At 42.0% G+C, this 24631-nt stretch overlaps 1 protein-coding gene across 3 annotated transcripts in view; it reads left to right on the plus strand.

The window, feature by feature from the left end:
* Nucleotides 1-24631, plus strand: part of CSMD2 (CUB and Sushi multiple domains 2) — a 1639331-nt gene that overhangs the window by 1468407 nt on the left and 146293 nt on the right. For all 3 annotated transcript variants that reach the window (XM_075336114.1, XM_075336115.1, XM_075336117.1), the window contains 3 exons: nucleotides 8019-8123; nucleotides 11359-11477; nucleotides 12764-12833. In XM_075336114.1, coding sequence (XP_075192229.1) covers nucleotides 8019-8123; nucleotides 11359-11477; nucleotides 12764-12833 — 294 coding nt within the window. The remainder of the gene's footprint in view (nucleotides 1-8018; nucleotides 8124-11358; nucleotides 11478-12763; nucleotides 12834-24631) is intronic.

Consider the following 24631-nt stretch of genomic DNA (forward strand, 5'->3'; position numbering starts at 1 on the left):
TTTGTTTAAATGCGGATTGCACATTTTCTGTTAGTACAATAAACCTCATTTCAATCCAGAAATATTACTCAGTCCATCAGTTATTAGACATATGAAACTGAAATAGCTGTTGCAAAAACCCAAATTGTTATAAAGAAAAAAGGTTAACATTAATAGTGGTGCCCAAACTTTTTCATATGACTGTATATACAGGGTGGTCCAAAAGTAGGTGGACAATATGTGTAATAGGGTTATGAAGGGGGAGATTTATCAAACATGGTGTAAAGTGAAATTGACTCAGTTGCCCTTAGCAACCAATTAGATTCCAATATTCATTCTTCACAGGCTCTTTGGAAATTGAAAGGTGGAATCTGATTGGTTGCTAAGGGCAACTGAGTCAGTTTCACTTTACACCATGTTTGATAAATCTCCCCCTTCATAACCCTATTACACATACTGTCCACCTACTTTTGGACCACCTGTATATAAATATCTGAAATCAATGTAATCATACAGACATGAAAAATGAAGCTGTCTTATCACGTGTACCGCACAGTAAGTGGCATTAAAAATATATAAATAAAAACAATTCTTGATCTGAAATTTATTAGTAAACTGCTGTTTACCAAAAATTAGCACCAGACTAAATTAATATTTATCATGTGCTTATTGGTATGCTTACACTGGCGATGATACTCTCATGCAAGAACATCGGATATACTAATGACACTCAAACTCTACTGTGAGTGTGAGCTGAGTGGTATTCTTCTTTGATCTGATTCTCTTGCATAGGAGAATCGGATCACAGGTGAGAGGACGGTGAGATTAGTTTCTCCATCTTCTGCAATGTCTCTGTTAGCATATATCAGACTGTACTTGGTGCAGTCAAATGTTTCATACTCAGCCATAGACTTGCACTTTTAGCGATTTTATTTCATGCCGAATCAGCATGAGAAAAAAAAACACCAGGCGTCACTGCTCCATAGTATAACATTGGAAAAAGTGTTATCCGATAAAACATCAAATAGCACTCGTCCGACTTATTCGCTAGCTGTACACTAATGTGAGTATATCCTTACCCAGAGAGCAGTTACTGTACATCAAAGTTTACAACCCGAATTACAAAAAAACATGATTAGGCTAAAGTTGAGGTGCTCAGAATATGGCAAAACAATAGTTTTTAGTGTGCAAAAGTAGCAAAACATAAAAATGATAAGAAGCTGGCATCACTGTAATCATACTGACCCAAAGAATAAAACTGTCTTATCAATTATATCACACAGTGAATAAAGTAAAACTCCACTGCTGTGTTTTTTTTCATTCTGCCTCCCAAAAATTTGAATAAGCCTAGATTCACATTTATTCTGTGCTGTAAACTGAGCACTTACATCAGTGTTTTCCGTTAAATTCCTGAAAATGTCATTTAGATGATACTCTCAAAACATGTACTATAATGAGACATTAATTTATTTTGGAATCCATTGGAATGTTGTTCCAGTGATGTCCTATCATTTAGACCTGAGTAAGATGAGCTTATGAAAACTCTAGTAAAATTGGACAATACTCATAAATATTGTCATCCATGTGTCTTTTTATGTCAGTGTGACATCTGTGGGGCAATTTTATACATCAACAGTTTAGAATGTACATGATCAATAATCAGAGGCTACACATATGATCTAATCTTTTTATGCACCCATAGACTTGAACCGGAAGGTCTCACCAGAGACTCATAAGAAAATAGTGCAAGCTGTCATCTGATTAGCCTCATTGTATTACATTGGTCAGTGTGCTATCCAATTTTTACTTGGACAGCAAAGGTCTACATTATACACTCATCAAAATGATCCATTATGTTGACCACAATTTTGTGCATGTCTGAAAACATGGGAAACATAACAGAGAAAAGTTTAGATGAAGTCCAAAGTGACCCCATATGCTTCATTATAGTGAATGGCTCCAGTAGGGATTCCATGTGAATCTCAATTTTTAGTAATACAGATGAAAATGCCAATGTAAGTGCTCACTGTAGAGCACAGGATAACTGCAAACCTAGTATTAAAAATAATTAAAAAATGTTATGTGGCTAAAATGGACTAAATAAAAATATCATCTCTTCCTTCGAAAAGCTAGTCCAAACTCAGATCCATCATATGTCAAAGGAAAAATAGGGATTTCCCTGGTTACTGGTAGCAAAAAGATTCTGGAAAAATTACATGGCTCTCAAATATCAATCTAGAAAAATGCATGCTCCCAAAGTCAAATGCTCCCACTTCCTTCTGTGCCCCCAGTGTGGCCAAACCACAGAAAGTGTCCACATGTATAAGAACTTACTTAACAATTTACGGAGCATGTCTCGAAAAGCACAGACTGGATACAAGGTATGAGGAACTAAGTTTTGTAATTTTCTCTCTGCAACGTCCTTTCCATACGTATTACTGAAAACCACAAGTAGTGACAAAATAGTCACTACACCCATAGATAATTTCCTGAGAAGACTACTTTTCCAAAATGGGATCAAGTTTGGGTCTTTTTCTGTTCCAGAACCTCAGAGGCTGCTTATGACACCTACAAACTATTCCAGCAAAATCTGTGATCCAAAAATTAATTACTGTTCCTTCCCTTCTGTGCCCTGCCCTGCACTTAAACAGTAGTTTCTAACTACATATTGGATATAATCAATAGAATTTACATTACAAATTGTGAGGTTCATTTTCCCTTTTACCACTTGTGAAAATGACCATTTTTTTTCTAAATAAACATGCAGAAAATAATGAAAATTATATACATTTCTGTAAAGCACCTGTGAGTGTAAGAACCTCACCCCATGATAACTGAATTCCTTTAGTGGCCCAGTTTCCAAAATGTGGCCACTTTGGGGGACTTCTTTAGTTCTGGCATATAAGGCGCTCTGCAAATGCGTCATGATGTCCACAATCTATTCCAATCAAAATGACATTACAAAAGTCAAACAGCTCGTTTCCTTCTGTGTCCTGTCCTGCACATAAACAGGAGATCATATTCACTTTGTAGGTATTGTTGCAAAAAGGTCAAATTGGGTAACAAATTGCGGGATCCACTTGTCACACTGCACTAGTGAAGTTACTGAAGCCACAGGTAATGTAGCTTCAGAATGCAATATAGCAAGCAACCATTAGAGGGCAGCAGAAAAGTCAGTAATCCGAGTGGGCAGCAGGAGGTCTAAACAGTAGAAAGGGGAGAGACAAATCATGGTCAGGAGCTAGCAAAGGGTCAGAAGAATGAAGAGTATCGTATAACCAAAGGGGAGAGAAGAATGCCGGAGTCAGGAGTAAGGATACAGGTAAGATGCTGGGAAGTTCAAGTACAGATAAGGGATGAGGAGAAACAGGTTAGGATAGGGGAAAATGGTAGACAGGAATGGGGAGTCAGAGACAGGGATGGGCAGACAAACGGGGGAGGGTACAGATCAGGACACGGTAGCAGGGAGGCAGGACAAATTGGAAACACTCGCCAGAGCCAGTATACATGCTGCAAGGCTGAAATATCACTGGAGCTTCACCTCCGGTGCAGCACCAAGATATAGCGTCCCAGGATCCGGAACGAGGAAGGGGAAGTTAGCCCCTGACATGCCCAGGCCAGAGCTGGGTGCGACCACAGCAGGGGAAACCAGACTAGAACATGACACCGCTCTTTCCATGTGAAAATAAAACTTTGTTGCAAACACCATATTTTAGAGGAAAAATATGCAATTTTTATTATATTCCTTCCAATTGTGTATGAATTCCTGCAAAGTACCTTAAGGGTTAAGCTTTTTAAAATGTAGCTGCCTCCTTTTTAAGCGATCTTAAGCAATTGAACAATTATCTCAAAAGTTGTTTCATGAGTTCCATGGGCTATTCCCTAATTAATTCATCATCAGTTAAACAGGTTAAAGCTCTGGAGCTTATTCCAGGTGTGGCATTTGCAGAGCCCAAATCATAAAGGCTCAATCACTGTCCAAATATTCCTGAACCTAACTTTATATGCTAAATGTTGTTTATACACTTCTTTTGTGTAGTTTTGTTGGTTTAAGGGTTTGAAAATTGCAACATTTTCTACGTTTTGGGTAAATTTCAGATAATTCTATAAATAAATAGAAAACCTTTCTACCTAAGTTTACTACAATTATAAAGTACAATGTGTCATAAAAAAAACATTCTTAAAATCATTGTAATTAGTAGAAGCAAAGAATCAAAAGAGAAAACATAAATCTGGTGAGATGCTCTCTGTAACTAGGCCAAATCGATGATAATCAAAACTGCCCAGGGCCCTGCTGCTTTATATGCCCACTCAATAATGGGGGAATATTTACAGTCATGGACGAAAGTGTTGGCACCCTTGCAAGACTTTGTTTCAAGCATGTGATCCTCATTCTTACTCACCTGTGGTAAGTAACAGTTGTGGCAATATGAAAATCACACCTAAAACCAAATAAAAAGGGAGAAGTTGACTCAATCTTTGCATTGTGTGTGCCACATTAAACATGGAAGACAGAAATAAGAAAGAGAAGAGAACTGTCAGAAGACGTAAGTACCAAAATAGTTGAAAAATATGAACAATCTCAAAGTCCATCTCCAGAGATCTTGATGTTCTTTTGTCGATTGTGCCCAACATAATCAAGAGGTTTACAACCCATGGAACTTTAGCTAATTTTTCTAGGCAAGGAAGACAGAGAAAACTTGATGAAAGTTTGCAATGCAGGATAGTCCAAATGGTGAATAAGTCGCTCCAATCAATTTCCAAAGAAATTCAAACTGTCTTGCAGGCTCCGGGTGCATCAGTGTCAGCCCAAATTATCCGTTGACATTTTAATTAAATGAAACGCTATACAGGAGACCCGGGAGGCCCCCACTGATGACACAGGGACTAATAATAATAATACTAATAATAAAGCTAGACTGCAGTTTTCAAAAATGTAAGCCAAAATCCTTCTGGGAAAGCATCTTGTGAACAGATGAGACAAAGAGAGAGATTTTTAGTAAAGAACATCATTATACTGTTTATTAAAAATGGAATGAGAAAAAAACAATGTACCTACAGTCAAGTATGGTGGAGGTTCAAAGATGTTTTGGGGTTTTTGCTGCCTCTGGCACTGGGTGCCTTGACTGTGTGCAAGGCATCATGAAATCTGAAGATTTCCAAAGGATTTTGGGTTGTAATATAGTGCCCATTTGGGTTTGTGTCCTAAGTCATGGGTCTTTCATGATGCCATGCAGCCATGCTGAAGTCATGGGTCTTCCAGTAGCAATCACCCCAAACATACTAAGAAGCACCCAGAAGTGGATGGAAACAAAGCACTGGAGAGTTCTGTAGTGGCCAGCAATGAGTCCAGATCTAAATCCCATTGAACAATTGTGGAGAGATCTTAAAATTGCTGTTTGGAGAAGGCGCCTTCAAATATGCGAGACCAGGATCAGTTTGCAAAAGAAAAGTGCTGCAAAATTCCAGTTGAGAGGTTTAAGAAACTTGTTGATGTTTATAGGAAGCGATTGATTGCAGTGTTTTATTTCAAAGTGTGTGCTACCAAATATTAAGTTGAGGGTGCCAACAATTTTTGTCTGGCCCATTTTTCATTTTTGGGAGCTTGTGGGAAATTATGACCAATCTAACTTTTTTTCTGTTTTTTCAAATGTTAGAAAGGAAATATGTTTGACAAAACAAGGGTGCCAACACTATATATATATATATATATATATATATATATATATATATATACATATATATATATATATATATACATATATATATGTATATATATATATATATGTATATATATATATATATATATATATATATATATATCTATAGTACAGACAAAACTTCTTATTCAAAGGCTTTTCTTTATTTTCATGACTGAAAATTGTAGATTCACATTGAAGGCATCAAAACTATGAATTAACACATGTGGAATGAAATACTTAACAAAAAATTGTGAAACAACTGAAAATATGTTTTATATTCTAGGTTCTTCAAAGTAGCCACCTTTTGGTTTGATTACTGCTTTGCACACTCTTGGCATTCTGTTCATGAGCTTCAAGAGGTAGTCGACGGAAATAGTTTTCACTTCACAGGTGTGCCCTGTCATGTTTAATAAGTGGGATTTCTTGCCTTATAAATGGGGTTGGGACCATCAGTTGTATTGTGCAGAGGTCTGGTGGATACACAGCTGATAGTCCTACTGAATAGACTGTTAGAATTTGTATGATGGCAAGGAAAAAGCAGTTAAGTAAAAAAAAAATGAGTGTCCATCATTACTTTAAGAAATGAAAGAAATGAAGGTCAGTCAGTCTGAAAAATTGGGAAAACTTTGAAAGTGTCCCCAAGTGCAGTGACAAAAACCATCAAGCTCTACAAAAAAACTGGCTCACATGAGGACCGCCCCAGGAAAGGAAGACCAAGAGTCACCTCTGCTGCGGAGGGTAAGTTTATCTGAGTCACCAGCCTCAGAAATCACAGGTTAACAGTAGCTCAGATTAGAGACCAGGTCAATGCCACACAGAGTTCTAGCAGCAGACACATCTCTAGAACAACTGTTAAGAGGAGAATTTGTGCAGAAGGCCTTCATGGTAAAATAGCTGCGAGAGACTTGTTTGGGCTAAAGAACACAAGGAATGGACATTAGACTAGTGGAAATCTGTGCTTTGGTCTGATGAGTCCAAATTTGAGATCTTTGAATCAAACCACTGTGTCTTTGTGCGATGCAGAAAAGGTGAACGGATGGACTCTACATGCCTGTTTCCCACCGTGAAGCATGGAGGAGGAGGTGTGATGGTGTGGGGGTGCTTTGCTGCTGACATTGTTGGGGATTTATTCAAAATTGAAGGCATACTGAACCAACTTGGCTACCACAGCATCTTGCAGCGGCATACTATTCCATCTGGTTTGAGTTTAGTTGGACCATCATTTATTTCTCAACAGGACAATGACCCCAAACACACCCCCAGGCTGAGTAAGGGCTATTTGACTAAGAAGGAGAGTGATGGGGTGTTACGCCAGATGACCTGGCCTCCACAGTCACCAGACCTGAGCCCAATCGAGATGGTTTGGGGTGAGCTGGACCGCAAAGTTAAGGTAAAAGGGCCAACAAGTGCTAAGCATCTCTGGGAACTCCTTCAAGACTGTTGGAAGACCATTTCCGGTGACTATCTCTTGAAGCTCATCAAGAAAATGCCAAGAGTGTGAAAAGCACTAATCAAAGCAAAAGGTGGCTAATTTTTAGAACCTAGAATATAAGACATATTTTCAGTTGTTTCACAATTTTTTATTAAGTATTTAATTCCACATGTGATAATTCATAGTTTTGATGCCTTCAATGTGAATCTACAATTTTCAGAGTCATGAAAATGAAGAAAACTCTTTGAATGAGAAGGTGTGTCCAAACCTTTGGTCTGTAATGTATATTATATATATATATATATATATATATATATATATATATATATATATATATATATATATATATATATATATATATATGCGCAAGGAACATGCGATACAGTGCTCATCAGCTTGAATTACTGATGCAGCTCTATCCTCAGAGATCCAAGGGAATAAAGACATTTCATCCATAGGTGGCCAGTTGCCTCTGCTGCCTAAGACCAATATTAAGGAGATGCAAGAAAATAAGCTACGAACATTATAAATTGATATTTGTAATATATTAAAAGTCGTATCATCATCTGGTAAGAAGTAGATACAAATTCCATGAGCATCATAGGCACCCGTTCTCAGTAAACATTCTTCTCCAGCCATGATAATAGTAATATTACTATATGGTACCTCCAGTCTTTAATATACAGCTGCAGATAAAGCAGTGAATAATGCCGCATGTGAAGTGGAATATATTCTGTCTTGTCACCGACTGAATAATTTAAGCGGTAAATGTTCGGAGTCTGTGATAGCTGCAATAACCTTTGCTTAATCTTATAGGACAGTGAAAAAAGATGACTTCAATATGTAAAGCAGTATATGAATATTATTTTCTGTCTAAAATTGTATGTATTTTTGTTTCACTTTAGGAACCACAGTACCAGCATTGCTGAACAGCACGTCAAACCACCTCTACCTGCATTTCTTCTCTGATATTAGTGTGTCTGCAGCCGGCTTTCATCTGGAATACAAAAGTAAGATTTGGTTTTGTGACCCAATTGAACTTAGAAATTTCTAGATTTTTTTAGAAAATCAGCCATTAGAAGGAAATGGTAGACAGTAAAGTAATCTATCCCCTTTAATGTCCCACTGTTGGCCCCCACTGGTCTCAGCTTAGTGCCTGCAGCGATGACATGGCCTCAGTGGTGATACAGAATACAGCACATACCACTGAGGCCAGTGATTAGTTACCATGATTTAGTTTTTACGGTTTCTTCTTGGCAATTTTCTTATCTTGGAAGATTCTTTTCATTTAGAACTGATACATGCCCTACTCTGTGCCTCATATTCACCATTACATTGCTGAACCTGTGTAATATTGGTTTTGTCTAGAATTGCCATCCAGAACACTAAAATATGATATTTATTACTACAAGATATACTCAATATAACCATTCTTATAATCGCAGAGGTAGTAGTTAAAGGGGTTTTCCAGTATACTGATATTGATTACTTATCTTATCTCAAGGATAAGTAATCAATCTCAGATTGGTAGAGGTCTGACAACATCAGCTGCTAGCAGCCGGAGCCGGAACACCACAGCTCCATCACACTCTTTAGTGGCCACTCTTGGGTACACCATTCAAATTAAGGAGGCTGATTTTCAACACTTGAGAATGGACACTAAATAGTGCACAGAGCTGAGGTATACTGCTGCATACAGTCAGCTCTGGAGTAAGATTTCTGGTGTATGTAACTCTGCCGTTCGTCATGCATTAGTCTGCCTATGGAGTCACACTCCCGTTCTGCCCTGTTCCACCCCATATCCACCCATTTTGGTGGTGGAGGAAACTAATGTGAAAACACTGAAAGTCACAACATTTTTGCACAACTCCATGTTTACCAATTTACTCCAGAATTCTGGTGTAGTCGCTTTGATGAATTGGGGCCTTTATGTGCATATAAACATTTTTACACAAATTTGTTAAATATAACTAGTTCTGTGCTATTTGCTGGCTGTTTCACATTTAGGGAGTTCATAGGGTTTGTGAATCCAAGCTTACTAAAGATAGGAAAAGAGGACCTTTCCCTAGGTAAAAGGTGACCAGATTTCCTCTTTTTTTTCCATTTAGCCCAATATTCAATTTTATTTTTTTTTTTTTTATAAATTTGCCATTCAGTTACAGAGATTTGAGCCTTTTTATTTAGTGTTACTTTGTATTGTCTTTATCAAGAGTGAGTGGTGAGTGATAATAATGCAGAGCAGCTTAGAGTCCCTTACAGAATCCTGTGAGCCATACCCTCTTTGTAAATATAAAACTTAACTCTAAATGACACCCCCCAAAGAATCCTGTGAACCACACCCTTTTGGGAAATATAAACATTAGCTCTAAATGACACCCCCAAAGAATCCTGCAAGCCACGTCCTCTTGGGAAATATAAACATTAGCTCAAAATGACACCCCCAAAGAATCCTGTGAACTATGTCCTCTTGGGAAATATAAACATTAGCTTTAAATGACACCTCCAAAGAATCCTGTGAACCCCTTCCTCTTGGGAAATATAAACATTAGCTTTAAATGACACCCCCAAAGAATCCTGTGAACCACACCCTCTTGGGATATATAAACATTAGCTCTAAATGACACCCCCAAAGAATCCTGCAAACCACATCCTCTTGGGAAATATAAACATTAGCTCTAAATGACACCCCCCAAAGAATCCTGTAAACCATGTCCTCTTGGGAAATATAAACATTACTCTAAATGACACCCCCAAAGAATCCTGTGAACCACGCCCTCTTAGGAAATATAAACATTAGCTCTAAATCACACCCAGAAAGAATCCTGTGAACCACGCCCTATTGGGAAATATAAACATTAACTCTAAATCCCACCCCCAAAGAATCCTGTGAACCACACTCTCTTGGGAAATATAAACATTAGCTCTAAATGACACCCCCAAAGAATCCTGTGAACCACGCCCTCTTAGGAAAATATAAACATTAGCTCTAAATGACACCCCCAAAGAATCCTGCGAACCACGCCCTCTTGGAAAATATAAACATTAGCTCTAAATGACACCCCTAAAGAATCCTGCGAACCACGCCCTCTTGGAAAATATAAACATTAGCTCTAAATGACACCCCCAAAGAATCCTGTGAACTATGTCCTCTTGGGGAATATAAACATTAGCTCTACATGACACCCCCAAAGAATCCTGCGAACCACGCCCTCTTGGTAAATATAAACATTAGCTCTGAATGACACTCCCAAAATAATCCTGTGAACAATGCCCTCTTGGGGAATATAAACATTAGCTCTACATGACACCCCCAGAGAATCAGAGAAAAATAAGGGCACAAGCTAGCCAATGTTGACTTTACACAACTACTGTACATAATGAGCACCTTACTGCAATACTCCAATCTAAAGACACTCAACACGTATCTGACAAAACCTGCTATTAGCTTGAATCAATAATTCCTGAATTTGGTGATATCTCAGAACAGGTAGTAGTGGGTATAATGCTGAGTCTCTACATTGCTAATTAAGTATGCTGTTAATGCAAATTGTATAGATTCACTGAAAAGCAATTTAGCTATGCAAACTAATAGCTGTTAACGTATTACTGAGAAGAGTAATGCCAAAATGTCCGGCCTAAAACGATTACTCAGACATTGCTAATATACTGTAGGATAAAGAAAATTTATACAAGATGTAAATAAAATATAAAATATCCCAAACACAGTCATGATGACATTGCCTGATATTTAGTAGCAGATTAGTATTGACTGATATCACACAAGTTAGAAAAAGTAAAAATCTTTACAGAATCTGCTTAGTAAAAATTGAATTACAGACAATACGAGCTGTAAATGTAAAAGTATATTCTCAAGTTTGGAACTTAGCCCTATCCATTGGATAGGGGGTAATTTCACAAATCACTGCCAATAGAACCCTTAAGTTAAGACATAAAAAAAATGCTGGTGCTTTGTAGGTTTCATTTCAATCCAAGCCCAAAATGAAACCGAATCAACACCAATTTTTTTTAACTCCTTCACTAGAGGGAATTGGAATTATCTTCGGAAGAGGTAAACGTGATACAATTTGGATTTCTACTACAGATTAATTAAATATCATACGGCATTAAATGATAAAGTTAGGAAATATACTGGATTCCAGTCTATGTGTAACTCTATTGTCTTCCAATAGCTAGGCACAATTCTACAATAATATGACCTAATCAATGTATTTTGGTTGATTTCAGCTGTAGGTCTTGCCAGTTGCCCAGAACCAGCAATTCCAAGCAATGGAGTGAAAACTGGAGAAAGATATCTTGTAAATGATGTGGTTTCCTTCCAGTGTGAACCAGGATATACTCTTCAGGTACTAAGAAATGTTCCAACCCAAAGCCTGACATTGTACCAATGCTTGAATACTGGCCTTTTTGGCGATACTGGTTTAGTAATAGATATATATGGTTAATTAATTAGGTACCATTTTCCAATCTGATTAGGGAAATGCTCCATTAAATACAAACTGTAACTATATTTGGAGACTAACTTTTGGGCTATTTTTCTTAGACTGGGGAGGCCCATGGTTATTAGGCCGCCAACAAGACAAAAAATAGCAGCCTGCAGCCACCAATGATTGTGGCAACCATTGGATGCGACAAGCCTGGTGCTTTACCTCTTCCCAATTGCCCTGGTGCGGTGGCAATCAGGGTAATATAAGAGGTTAATGGCAGCCCAAAGGTGCCACTAAGCTTTAGATTAGTAATGGCAGGCATCTATGAGACACCCCCATTACTAATCGATAAGTGAAAAGAAATAAACACAAACACTGAAAAAATCCTTTATTTCGAATAAAAGATTAAAAAACACCCTCTTTCACCACTATATCAACCCCCAAAACACCCCTGCGTGTCCGACATGTAATCCATATGAGAAAGAAATAACTGAACAGATTCTTTTCTCATATTTCTATTTCATCATCCCTGTTATTCCTCTGAGAAATTCATGGATAAATTGACAAGTGGATGTTACCAATTGCCTAGAAAAGGGTGTGTACCTGTACGGTCTGACATTGTGAGTACTGATTGGATCAAGTGTAGGGACACATGATAAAACTCAGTTGACAATTAATTCTAGATATAATAACGGACTTATTGAATAATGCAGAACAGATGCTCCAGAATATGTAATAGAAAATTAAAGTATTTAGTAAAATAAAAGTCAACGGAGGAGTCTATCTCCTTTACTTTATGCATAATTGTTTGGAATATGTTACATGCAAATATATCTTGTGACATGTCTCCACAATGGCAGTTTTTATATGTGGTAACTTTTGCAGTCTTCACTGGGGCTCCTTAAAAACTAAAAGCTCAGCCATAAAATATAAGTACTCAGACAGGGTAGTTTTTAAGTATAACTGGTTGCGTAGATATCTCCTAGATCTGTTGGTCAGCTAACAGTTACTTTACGTCCCTATGTTTTTTGACTTTTTCTTTTCCCATTGCTGCAAGAATATAAATCTTTCAAGTTATTGCTTCTCTACAGTAGAAGTGCCAGATTTTAAGTTTTGGAGTTTTATGTATGTAATAAAAAAACATAAACAATAGTATGTGATATTGTACAAATAATGTTTTATGGGTTGTGTTCTCTTCCCTACAGGGCCACTCACATATTTCATGTATGCCAGGGACAGTAAGACGCTGGAATTATCCACCTCCTCTGTGTATTGGTATGTGAAGAAATACACTAATTGGTTTTCTCTTAGATCCATTTGTAATGTATTCTTCCTACTCTATTAATATATAGTATATTGTAATGAGAGAAATGTTGCTAAACTGAATAGATATCTAAATATAAAGAACATTTTAGCTGTTTATTTTAAAATTTTCTTCAAATGAAGCATAATAAGACAAGGATATAAATACAGTGGATCAAATACAGTGCCTTGCGAAAGTATTCGGCCCCCTTGCATTTTTCAACCTTTTCTCACATTTCAGGCTTCAAACATAATGATAAAAATTTTAATGTTATGGTGAAGAATCAACAACAAGTTGGACACAATTGTGAAGTTGAACGAAATTTATTGCTTATTTTACACTTTTATTAAATATAATAAACTAAAAAGTGGGGCGTGCAATATTATTCGTCCCCTTTAAGTTAATACTTTGCAGCGCCACCCTTTGCTGCGATTACAGCTGCAAGTCGTTTGGGATATGTGTCTATCAGTTTTGCACATTGAGAGAATGAAATTCTTGCCCATTCTTCCTTTGCAAATAGCTCGAGCTGAGTGACGTTGGATGGAGGGCGTTTGTGAACAGTAGTTTTCAGCTCTTTCCACAGATTCTCGATTGGATTCAGGTCTGGACCTTGACTTGGCCATTCTAACACCTAGATACGTTTATTTGTGAACCATTCCATTGTAAATTTTGCTTTTATGTTTTGGATCATTGCCTTGTTGGAAGACAAATCTTTGTCCCAGTCTCACGTCTTTTACAGACTCCAACATGTTTTCTTCAAGAATGGTCCTGTATTTGACTCAATCCATCTTCCCATCACATTTAACTATCTTCCCTTTCCCTGCTGAAGAAAAGCAGGCCCAAACCATGATGCTCCCACCACCATGTTTGACAGTGGGAATGGTGTGTTCAGGATGATGAGCTGTGTTGATTTTACGCCAAACATATCATTTGGTATTGTGCCCAAACAGTTCAATTTCCGTTTCATCTGACCAGAGCAACTTCTTCCACATGTTTGGTGTGTCTCCCAGGTGGCTTGTGGCAAACTTTAAACAACACTTTTTATGGATATCTTTGAGAAATGGCTTTCTCCTTGCTACTCTACCATAAAGGCCAGATTTGTGCAGTGTACGACTGATTGTTGTCCTATGGACAGACTCTCCCACCTCAGCTGTAAATCTCTGCAGTTCATCCAGAGTGATCATGGGCCTCTTGGCTGCATCTCTGATCAGTCCTCTCTTTGTTTGAGTTGAAAGTTTGGATGGACGGCCAGGTCTTGGTAGATTTGCAGTGGTATGATACTCCTTCCATTTCAATATGATCCCTGGCACAGTGTTCCTTGGGATGTTTAAAGTTTTGGAAATCTTTTTGTCCAAATCCGGCTTTAATCTTCTCCACAACAGTATCACGGACCTGCCTGTTGTGTTCCTTAGTCTTCATAATGCTATCTGCGCTTTAAACAGAACACTGAGACTATCACAGAGCAGGTGCATTTATACGGAGACTTGATTACCCACTGGTGGCTTATATGTATCATCATTAGTCATTTAGGACAATATTGGATCATTCAGAGATTCTCAATGAACTTCTGGAGTGAGTTTGCTGCACTGAAAGTAAAGGGGCCGAATAATATTGCACGCCCACTTTTCTGTTATTTTTTTTTTTAAAGTTTAAAATAAGCCATAAACTTCGTTCAACTTCACAATTGTGTCCCCCACTTGTTGTTGATTCTTCACCATAACATTAAAAGTTTTATCTTTATGTTTGAAACCTGAAATGCAGGAAAAGGTTGAAAAATTCAATTGAGCTGAATACTTTCGAAATTCACTGTAAGTATTGAACACGTCACCAATTTTCTCAGTAAATAGATTTCTAAAGGAGCTATTGACATAAAGTTCTTATCAAATGTTGGTAACAACTCATTCAGTCAACACAGACAAAGAAATCAAACCATAGATGTCCATAAATTTGGTGATATTTAATAGGGAGAATTGACACAGGAAAAATTATTGCACACACTTACTGAAATTTATTAAATACTTCATACATAAGCCTTTATTGGTAATGACAGCTTCAAGTCAACCCCTGTATGGAGAAAGTAGTTTGATGCATTGCTTAGTTGTGATTTTGGCCCAATTCTTCCACACAAACACTTTTCAAATCCTAAGGGTTCCATTGGCTCCTTCTATGAACTCTGAGCTTTAGTTTCTTCCATACATTTTCTATTGGATTGAGTTAGGTGATTGACTGGGCCATTCTAGCAGCTTTATTTTCTTTTTTTGAAACCAGTTGAGAGTTTCCTTGGCTATATGTTTAGAATCATTGTCTTCCTGAAGTGTCCATCCTCGTTTCATCTTCATCATCATACTGGTAGATGGCAGAAGATTTTTAGCAGGAATGTCTCAGTACATTTGTGCAGTCATCGTTCCTTCAATTATATTAATTTTCCAGTGTCATATGCTGAAAAACAGCCCTACACCATGATGTTCCCATCACCAAACTTCACTGTTGGTATGTTTTATTGGGGTGATATGTAATGCCTTTTGGCCTCCAAACATTGGGTCTATTATTATCTATCTATTATGGCATCCAAAGAGTTAAATCTTGGTATAATTTTACCCGACTATATTCTCCCAGTATTTCACAGGCTTGTCTAAATGTTGTTGAGCAAACATTAAACATGCTCTTTGTTCAGCAATGGACTCTTGTGTGGTGAGTTTGTATATTGGTCATGAAGGTTGAGTGAATTACTAAGGGTACATGCCCATGATCAGGGTTATATGGTGCTCTGGATGCAGCGTATTTTTACTGCTTCCGCTGCGTTCTCCTTGCAGGAGACTGAAGCATCTCCACATGAGAAATTGATTTGCTGCGGATAGGAAACCCACACTGTAAGTCAGTTTACACAGGATTAAAATGAAGCACAGTAGGCATGGGATTTCTATGAATCCCATCCACTGTGCATGTACTGTGCTATGCAGCTTTTTGGAAGTAATGAAAATATGCTGTATCCAAAAAGCTGATAATCCTAATCATGGACACGGACACTTATTATTTGCTTTAAAACAATTTTACCTCTGAATCCAGGTCTTTCTCTAGCTTTCCACTGGTGGTTCTTGGCTCTTGAACAACATTTCTGATAATTATTTTCACTCTTCTGTCTGAAAGTTTGTAGGGAGCACCTGGTCATGACTGCCTTATAGTAAAATAAAGTTTTTTCCACTTACATATTAGGGCCCTAACAATGGCTCACTGCAGTAGTTTAGAAATTCTTCTGTACCCAATGCCATCAGTATATTTTGCAACAATGAGGTTGCAAATGTCTTGAGAGAGCTCACTGGTTTTACCTATTGAGAGATGTTTCTTGTGTGGTACCTTGGTAATGAGACACTGTTTTGTAGGCTATCAGTTGAACCAGCTGATAGTATTTTTCAAGTAGTAGGATTGCTTTCTAACTACTGAAAGATTTCAGCTGGTGTTATGACTTTCATGACTTTTTGCACTTCTCTTTCTTCATGTGTTCAATACTTTTTTCCTGTGTCATTTCTCATTATTATTGCACATAACTTAATTTACTGACATCTATGGTATCTTTGCCTTAGTTGATTGAATGGTTTGTTACCAACATCTGGTAAGAATTATACAGTCCCTGACAGAAGTTCTGTTGTTTATCCATGATATGTAAATAAAAGCTTATAACCTGACTTTAAATTCTTCCATTGGTTTCATAAATTACTCTTTTGAAAGCTGAAACCCTCCCAAATTTGGTTTAGGTTATGAAAATAAAGTTGCTGCAAAGCTGAAATATGGTTCATTTAATGACTACAGAAAGGTCAGATCTTGGCAAGACAAAAGTTTTATTGCCTTGTCTTATAATGCACCCAATCCTAGTTTACATCCTCACCTGTGCTCACTAAATGATCGGTTAATTAGTGGGTGTGTATAAAAAGAAACCCAGCACCCCAGACCTTCAGTTGAAGTGCAACTTGACCTCTGACAACATGTCAAATATCTACTCTGCGACCAAAGCCTTGATTATCAAGAGGCTGAAAAACAGATCCATTGCAGAGGTGGCTGGCACCTTTGATGTGTCTCAGCGTCAAGTACAAAGATTTAAAAAAAAGATTTGAAGAGATTGGAGATGTTTTTGACAAGCCCAGGTCCAGCAGACCTGCAAGGCAACTGCTCAAGAGGAACGTTTGTTGGTTAGAAAATCCAAAGCCAGACCCTCTTCCACTGCAGCAGAGCTCCAAAAGACATAGTGACCTCAAGTCCCTGTGTCTCGAAATGGCCTCCATTTCAGTGCCCAGAAGCCAGCACTAAACAAAAGGCAATTAAAAAACCGTGTGGCATTTGCCAAGTCCCACAGTCTGCTAAACAGATGGACACTGGAAAAATGGCATAAGGTGGATTTCTCTGATGAATCTTCAGTTGAATTACACCCCAGCTGCCGCAAATACAGCAGGAGACATACTGGAGCCCATATGGATCCAGAAAACAGTTAAGTTTGGTTGTGGAAAAATCAGGTCTGGGGTAACATTCAGTATGGGGGGTGCAAAACATTTGCAAGGTGGAAGGCAATATCAATAGCCTAAAATATCAAGAAGTACTAGCTACCTCTTACATTCCCAATCATAAAATGGGTCAAATTCGGCAGCAGGATGGGGCTCCAACTCATACATCCATCTTTACAACAAAGTTCCTCCTGGCAAAGAAGATAAAGGTGCTCAAGGACTGGCCAGCCCATTCACCAGACATGAACATCATTGAGCATGTTTGGGGTAGGATGAAAGAGGAAGCTTGGAAGGCAAAGCCAAAGAATCTAGATAAACTCTGGGAGGCATGTAAAACTGCATTTGTACTGCCCCGGGGCTCGGCTGCAGCCGAGCCGCTCGGATCCAGGCTCGTCGGTGGGTGGCTCGAGTGCCTCCGGACCCGGGGCTCACATCGCTCTGAAGGGAGGCTGGCACTACGTGAGGGGTTTCGGTGGGGAGGTTCACGGCCGGAGCCGCAGTTTTGGGTTTAAGTTCGTGACGCCACCCACGGGTCGTTGTGAGTGTGGACATCACCGCTGCCGGTGACTAGGCTCCCAGGGACGGTGTTGCGCAGCCAGGTGTTAGCCCCTCCATGGGTAGGGGGTCGGTGGTCCCGGGGCCCGGTTGTTGAGGTTAGGATGTGAGGGTGCGGTCGTGTTGGTGCGATGCGGGGCGGTGCGCGGCCCGAGGGCACTGTTCTACTCACTATGACAGATACACCGGAGTCTCTGGTAAACCAAAAAGATGGTGGTCGGTGCCCGCAGCCGGCTGCTTCTGGTCCCCCACCTGGTTTGGTGGCTCCTGCCTTTCTCCTGCACCTCATTTTGTAGACTTTGACTGCCTGCGTTTCCGCGACGGGAGTCCGCTCCCTGGCCGTGTGTGTGGGTCGAGAGAGCCCGTGTGCCTGCAGACGCTAGCACGTGGGATCTCTCTGTCTGAGCGGTGGCTTTCTATCCCCCTCGTTGGGCTGTTGTCTTCAGTCGGGAATTGGGTGGGAAAGAACCTAAGGTCCAGACCCCAATCAGTGAATTTGACTCGGTCCAGTGGTTTCTGGTCCTCGTTCTGGGTCTGAGTACCCCTCCTTGTGCTCCGGTTTCCAGTTGGTTCCACGGTTCAGTACCGGCGGGCCACTACCCTGTCCCGGTCCCTTACGGTTCCACCAGCCGTCTTCCCGGCTCCTGCAGGCGGCAACCACCGACTGCTTCCTGGCCAAAGGGTATCTGGGCTACGACCCAGATCCTTGACAGACGTTTTCTCTTTTCTACTACTCTCCTCTCCTCCCTAACTTCATCTCTCTTTCACCTCCAAAACTAATCTGCTTGCTTTTCCCGCCTCAGACTATCCAAATTCCTCGGTGGGCGTGGCCAACTGCCTGGCTCCGCCCCCGAGTGTGAACATCAAAGCCTGAGAGGGGAGACTCAGGTTTTTTAGGTTGGCTGCTGTTACCTTTTTAGGGGACTGGTGTTTGTGCAAGGGCCTGTCTGTGACTACCTGGCTAGTCCAGGGCATCACACATTCTTTGCTATTCCTGATGACTTCATCAATAAATAGTATAAATCATTGTTCAACCCCATGGATGCAGTCCTTCAAGCTCATGTAAGTCACAAAAAATATTGAATATGGCTCTAATGGCACCAAAACTTTATTCACCAATGTTATGCAATATATCTTTGTATTAGAAGTTAATTATTTGTTTGAATTTCACATTACTTTCTGTGGACGACAAAACTTTTGTCTTGCCAACATCTGACCTTTCTGTGTTCATTAAGTGATCAATATTTCAGCTTTGCAGCAACTTTATTTTCATAACCTAAACCAAATTTGGGAGGGTCTCAGCTTTCAAAAGAGTAATTTATGGAACCAATGGATGAATTTAAAGTCAGGTTATAAGCTTATATTTACATAACATGGATAACCAACAGAATGTCTATCAGGGACTGTATTTCAATAGCACCTTTAGAAATATATTTACTTAGAAAATTGGTGAAGTGAACAATACTTATTTTACCCATATACAATGTATAGGGCATTGAAAAATATCCTTGTACCCTTATCAGATATTTAGCACCACATGATAGTAAATTGCAGATGGATTGCACATGGACAACATATAAATAGCACACAAATGACAAGGGAGAGAAAAATGATCCCACTTTTTTTTTTTCAAAAATGTTTCTTGAAAAAGAGAAAATATCATACAAAATCAAGTATAAGTAACTCTGTAACATAGTGGCATATTTTCAGTTTGTGCATGAATACTTCCACATATCGAGGAAATAAAGACAATCGCAATAAGAGATCAAGTACACATAATTCTCCATGTGGACTTTGGTAATGAGTCAATGAAAATAAGAATGTTGATTTCTGAAGCACTAAATTTAGATTCATAAAATAACTGGAAAGAGAAAAGAGTGTTAAGAAGCAAAGAAGAATGCAAATGAGAGGAAAGACAGAAAAAGAAAGAGAAGAGAAGGGGGGACAGAAGGGAGGGCAGAAGGGGTGGAGAGGAAGGAGGGACTTGGGGTCTCCCTTGGAACATAACCGGTTTAAGGAGGTCTACAGTCCACCTCTCAGCACGAACCGAGCAAAAATTAAGCGATTGATAAGAAGAAAGGATTACCTCAAAATCAGCAGATTCTCTAAATAGAAGCCACGGCGTCGAAGAGCTGAAAAACTTGCTCAGCTGGAGCTCAGAGTGGGAGGATAGTTTCTCCATCCTGCAAATGTTATCCATTTCCACCAACCACTCCAGAATCGTTGGGGTTACACCCGACTTCCACTTTCTTGGGATGATTGCTCTGGTCATGGCAACAAAATGACGGAGAAGACCTTGCTTGATCTCTTTGAAAGCTCCGGGGATCATGGACAAGAGACCGATCTGTGGAGAGCATGTGATTGTCCACACCGTTATGTGGATATGAATTTGGAAACCTTTACGCCACAATTCCTGAATTATCGGGCAGGACCACCAGATATGTAGCATGGATCCCTCAGCAGCATTACATCTCCAACAAGTGTCAGGGACGGTCGGGAAGATTTTGTGTAGCTCTTTCGGACACCTATACCAACGGGAAAGGATCTTAACGTTTTTTTCCTGCACTTTACAAGGCAAGGGAAGCCTATGTATATAAGCTTTTGCCCAATCCACATCAGAGGAAGCACTCCCCAGATCTTTCTCCCAGGATTTCCTATACCAGACTGGATCCAAATCGATTGGGTCAATCAAAATGGAGTAAATCTGGGAAATTACGTGGGATGGAGATTCTAGTTGGATCAAAAAGGATTCAAAGTTGGTACAGACCCTGGCCAGGTCAGAGGCTGAGCGAGCAGATGAGATGAACGATTGCAACTGCAAATACATAAACCACTGGATTTGTTGATCAGGGAAGGAGGCTCGGAAATGCTGTAAGGTTGGCAGATAAGGCGCTCCCAGAAGGGTATCGCCAACCCTAGGCCTCTGGGATGAAGACCAGATCATAAACCTGTCCACACTAACAGCCGTCAGGAAGTCGGGATTATCAAAAAGGGGTGTCAGGGGGCCCCATGCTTCAGACAGATTAAAATGAGCATTAGTTCTGTCCCAAATAATGAGTAGGTGTCACGCTCCCCGGGTCCTCGGCTCCCCTCCCCGGGTCCTCAGCTCCGCTCCCCGGCTCACCTGCCACGCTCCCCTCGTCCCAGCCTCCGGTGCCCGTCCTCCATAGGTCCTCTGGTCGCCGATCCCGGCGTCCGACATCTTCCCAGGCCCTGGCCGGCTCTCCTGCGTCCTCCTCGCAGCCTCCTTCCCTGGCTTCTGGCACCCGAGCCGCGCGCATGCGCATTAGGGCACGCGCGCGGTCACTGACCCTTTCTTAAAGGGCCAGCGTCCAGTAACAGGAAATGAGGTTAGTCAGGTTCAGGGTATAAAGGGGGTTCTTGTCCAAGGGGGCGGGGCCTGATCTTCGTGTTCCCTGAGCTAGGAGTCAGGTCTCCTGGTGTTTATGTGCCTGTACTCACCTATCTCTCTTTGTAGAGCCGTACCTGCCTCGCCATCCAGTCTGCCGTATCCCGAACCCCGCACGCTGTCCGTCTGCCATCCGACAGCACCTGCCATCTCGGATCCCTGCGGTGACCCGTCATCTTGCTCCAGAGGTTCCGGACTCCGCCTGATATCATCTCGGCCTCCGAACCTGAGCTACGTCACCAAGACTACCTTCTGTGACTCCGTGGTCCCAGGGACTCCTCCGCTGTCTTCACTTGCACGGACTATCCTGCTGCCCTTCAGTGCTTCAGCTGCCGGACTCCCTGCCTCCATCTTAGAGTTCGGTCCAGTGGATCCACCTCCTGGGTCTGCCCGACCGCCCGGCCGTGACAGTAAGATCAGGCCATGGATCCCGCTGCTGCACTAATGGCCCTGCAAGAGGAACTCCAACGCCAGCGTGAAGTCCAGACCCGCATGCTGCAATTCATGACCTCCGTGGACACCCGCCTGTACACATTACAAGCATCAATGACGCCTGCGGCACCCAGGTCCCCCGCCAGGCAAGCCATGGCTCCCGTACCAGTGGCAGCCTCTTCAGATGCTTCCCGACTCCGTTTGGCGTCACCTCCTCGGTATGCTGGAGATCCCAAGACCTGCAGGGGCTTCATAAACCAATGTTCCCTTCACTTCACGCAGCTGCCACATCTGTTCGCCTCCGACCAAGCCAAGGTCGCCTTTATAATGTCCCACCTAGAGGGCGAGGCGCTGGCGTGGATGAACCCCTTGTGGGAGAAGGAGGACCCCATGACCAAGGATCTTCAACAGTTCCTACAGGCCTTCCGCAGTACCTTTGACGAGCCAGGACGCGCCTCTGCCTCTGCTTCATCACTCCTCCGCCTACGTCAAGGGACACTGACGGTGGGTCAATACGCCATCCGTTTCCGCACTTTGGCTTCAGAACTCGGGTGGAATAATGAGGCCCTAACAGCCGCCTTCTGGGAAGGACTCTTGAGTCGCATCAAGGATGAGTTGGCGGGTCGGGACGTGCCCTCCACCCTAGATGCACTGATCGCCCTAGCAACTCGTGTGGACATACGTTTTCAGGAGCGCTCCAAAGAGCTATCTCGGGAGAGACGCCCGGTACGGCATTCTCCTCCTCCGCAGAAGTCCTCCGTTCCTCAGTCATCAACAGCTGGGATTCCCGTCCACGAGCCCATGCAGATCGACCGAGTGCGGCAGTCTGAACGACGTCGAGCAGAGCGGCTCGCCCAGGGCCTCTGCTTTTACTGTGGTGAGGACACCCACCTGCTACGCTCCTGTCCAGAGAGGCCGGGAAACTCCAAAGCCTAGGGTTGGTAGGAGAGGCCACCCTAGGTGCTGGGACCCTCTCTGACCCAGTTACATGGACAGTGCAAGTGACCACGGGAGAGACGCGGTTCACGGCTGATGCCTACCTCGATTCCGGGGCAGCAGGCAATTTCATCCAGCAGGCCACGGTGGACAAGTACCGGGTGCCTGTCATGCCACTCGACAAACCCCTAGTGATTGCCTCGGTGGATGGGAGGCCTCTCTCTGATACCATCTCCTTGATCACCAGGCCTGTCGAACTACGCATCGGTGCTCTTCACACCGAAAACATCGCTCTCTACGTTCTCCCACACATGTCCCACCAGATCCTGTTGGGACTCCCATGGTTGCGGACACATGAACCATCGGTTAGCTGGGGTACTGGCGAAGTCACCCGTTGGGGCTCTTCGTGTCATGAGAGGTGCCTAAAGTCCATACCACCCCTCCGACGACCTCCGGTTCCTGAGACCCTAACGGGGCTGCCTTCGGCCTATTGGTCCTTTGCCGATGTCTTTGACAAAAAGGAATCCGAGGTACTGCCGCCACATCGTCCATACGATTGTGCCATTGACCTGCTTCCAGGGACAACCCCACCTAGAGGACGGATATATCCTTTATCTCCAGCCGAAACCAGGGCCATGTCAGATTACATCTCAGAGAGCCTAGCAAGAGGGTTCATTCGGAGATCCTCCTCTCCTGCTGGAGCAGGTTTCTTCTTTGTCAAGAAGAAAGAGGGAGACTTACGCCCATGCATAGACTACCGGGGTCTCAACCAAATCACCGTGAAAAACAAATACCCCCTGCCGCTCATTCCCGAATTATTTGACCGGCTTAGAGGAGCTCGTGTGTTCACCAAGCTGGATCTTCGGGGTGCTTACAATCTGGTACGCATCCGCTCTGGTGACGAATGGAAAACCGCGTTTAATACGCGCGATGGACATTATGAGTACTGCGTGATGCCCTTCGGTCTGTGTAACGCTCCTGCCGTCTTCCAAGAACTGGTGAACGACGTGTTTCGGGACCTTCTCTACATCTGTGTGGTTGTTTATCTAGATGACATCCTTGTCTTCTCTCCGGACCTCCAAACCCACAGAGAAAACGTACAGCTGGTCTTACAAAGACTGAGAGAGAATCGCCTGTACGCAAAGTATGAGAAGTGTGTCTTTGAGCAGTCGTCCCTCCCCTTTCTGGGGTACATCATCTCTGATACTGGACTGCAGATGGACCCCAAGAAGGTCTCCGCCATCATCAACTGGCCTCCGCCTTCTGGACTGAAGGCAATCCAACGCTTCCTGGGATTCGCCAACTACTACCGCCAGTTTATCCCGCACTTCTCTGCCTTGACCGCTCCTCTCTCCGCTTTGACCAAAAAGGAGGCTAATCCTAAGGACTGGTCACCTGCGGCAGACGCCGCATTTTGTTCTTTGAAGCGAGCATTCGCCTCCGCCCCTGTACTCCACCGACCGGAGTTAAACCGCCAGTTCACCTTGGAGGTGGATGCCTCCTCCTCAGGAGCCGGAGCAGTGCTCATGCAAAAATCCTCCTCCGGGAAGATGGTGACCTGCGGTTTCTTCTCTAAGAGCTTCTCAGCACCCGAACGTAATTACACCATCGGTGACCGAGAACTACTGGCGGTCAAACTGGCTCTGGAGGAGTGGCGCTACCTCCTGGAAGGAGCAGTGTACCCCGTGATTATCTACACGGACCACAAAAACCTGGAATACCTGCGGTCCGCTCAGCGACTGAACCCACGGCAAGCCAGGTGGTCCTTATTCTTTGCCAGGTTTGACTTCCAGCTCCACTTCCGACCAGCGGACAAGAACGTACGCGCTGATGCCTTGTCTAGGTCTCTCATGCCCATGGAACAGGAGGAAGAGACTATCCAGCCTATCATCTCTCCTAGCAAGATTGTTCCGGTGGCTCCTGTCACTCTGGCCCAGATACCACC

The sequence above is a fragment of the Anomaloglossus baeobatrachus genome, chromosome 2, assembly GCF_048569485.1.
Source record: "Anomaloglossus baeobatrachus isolate aAnoBae1 chromosome 2, aAnoBae1.hap1, whole genome shotgun sequence".
In the NCBI taxonomy this organism is placed as follows: Eukaryota; Metazoa; Chordata; class Amphibia; order Anura; family Aromobatidae; genus Anomaloglossus; species Anomaloglossus baeobatrachus.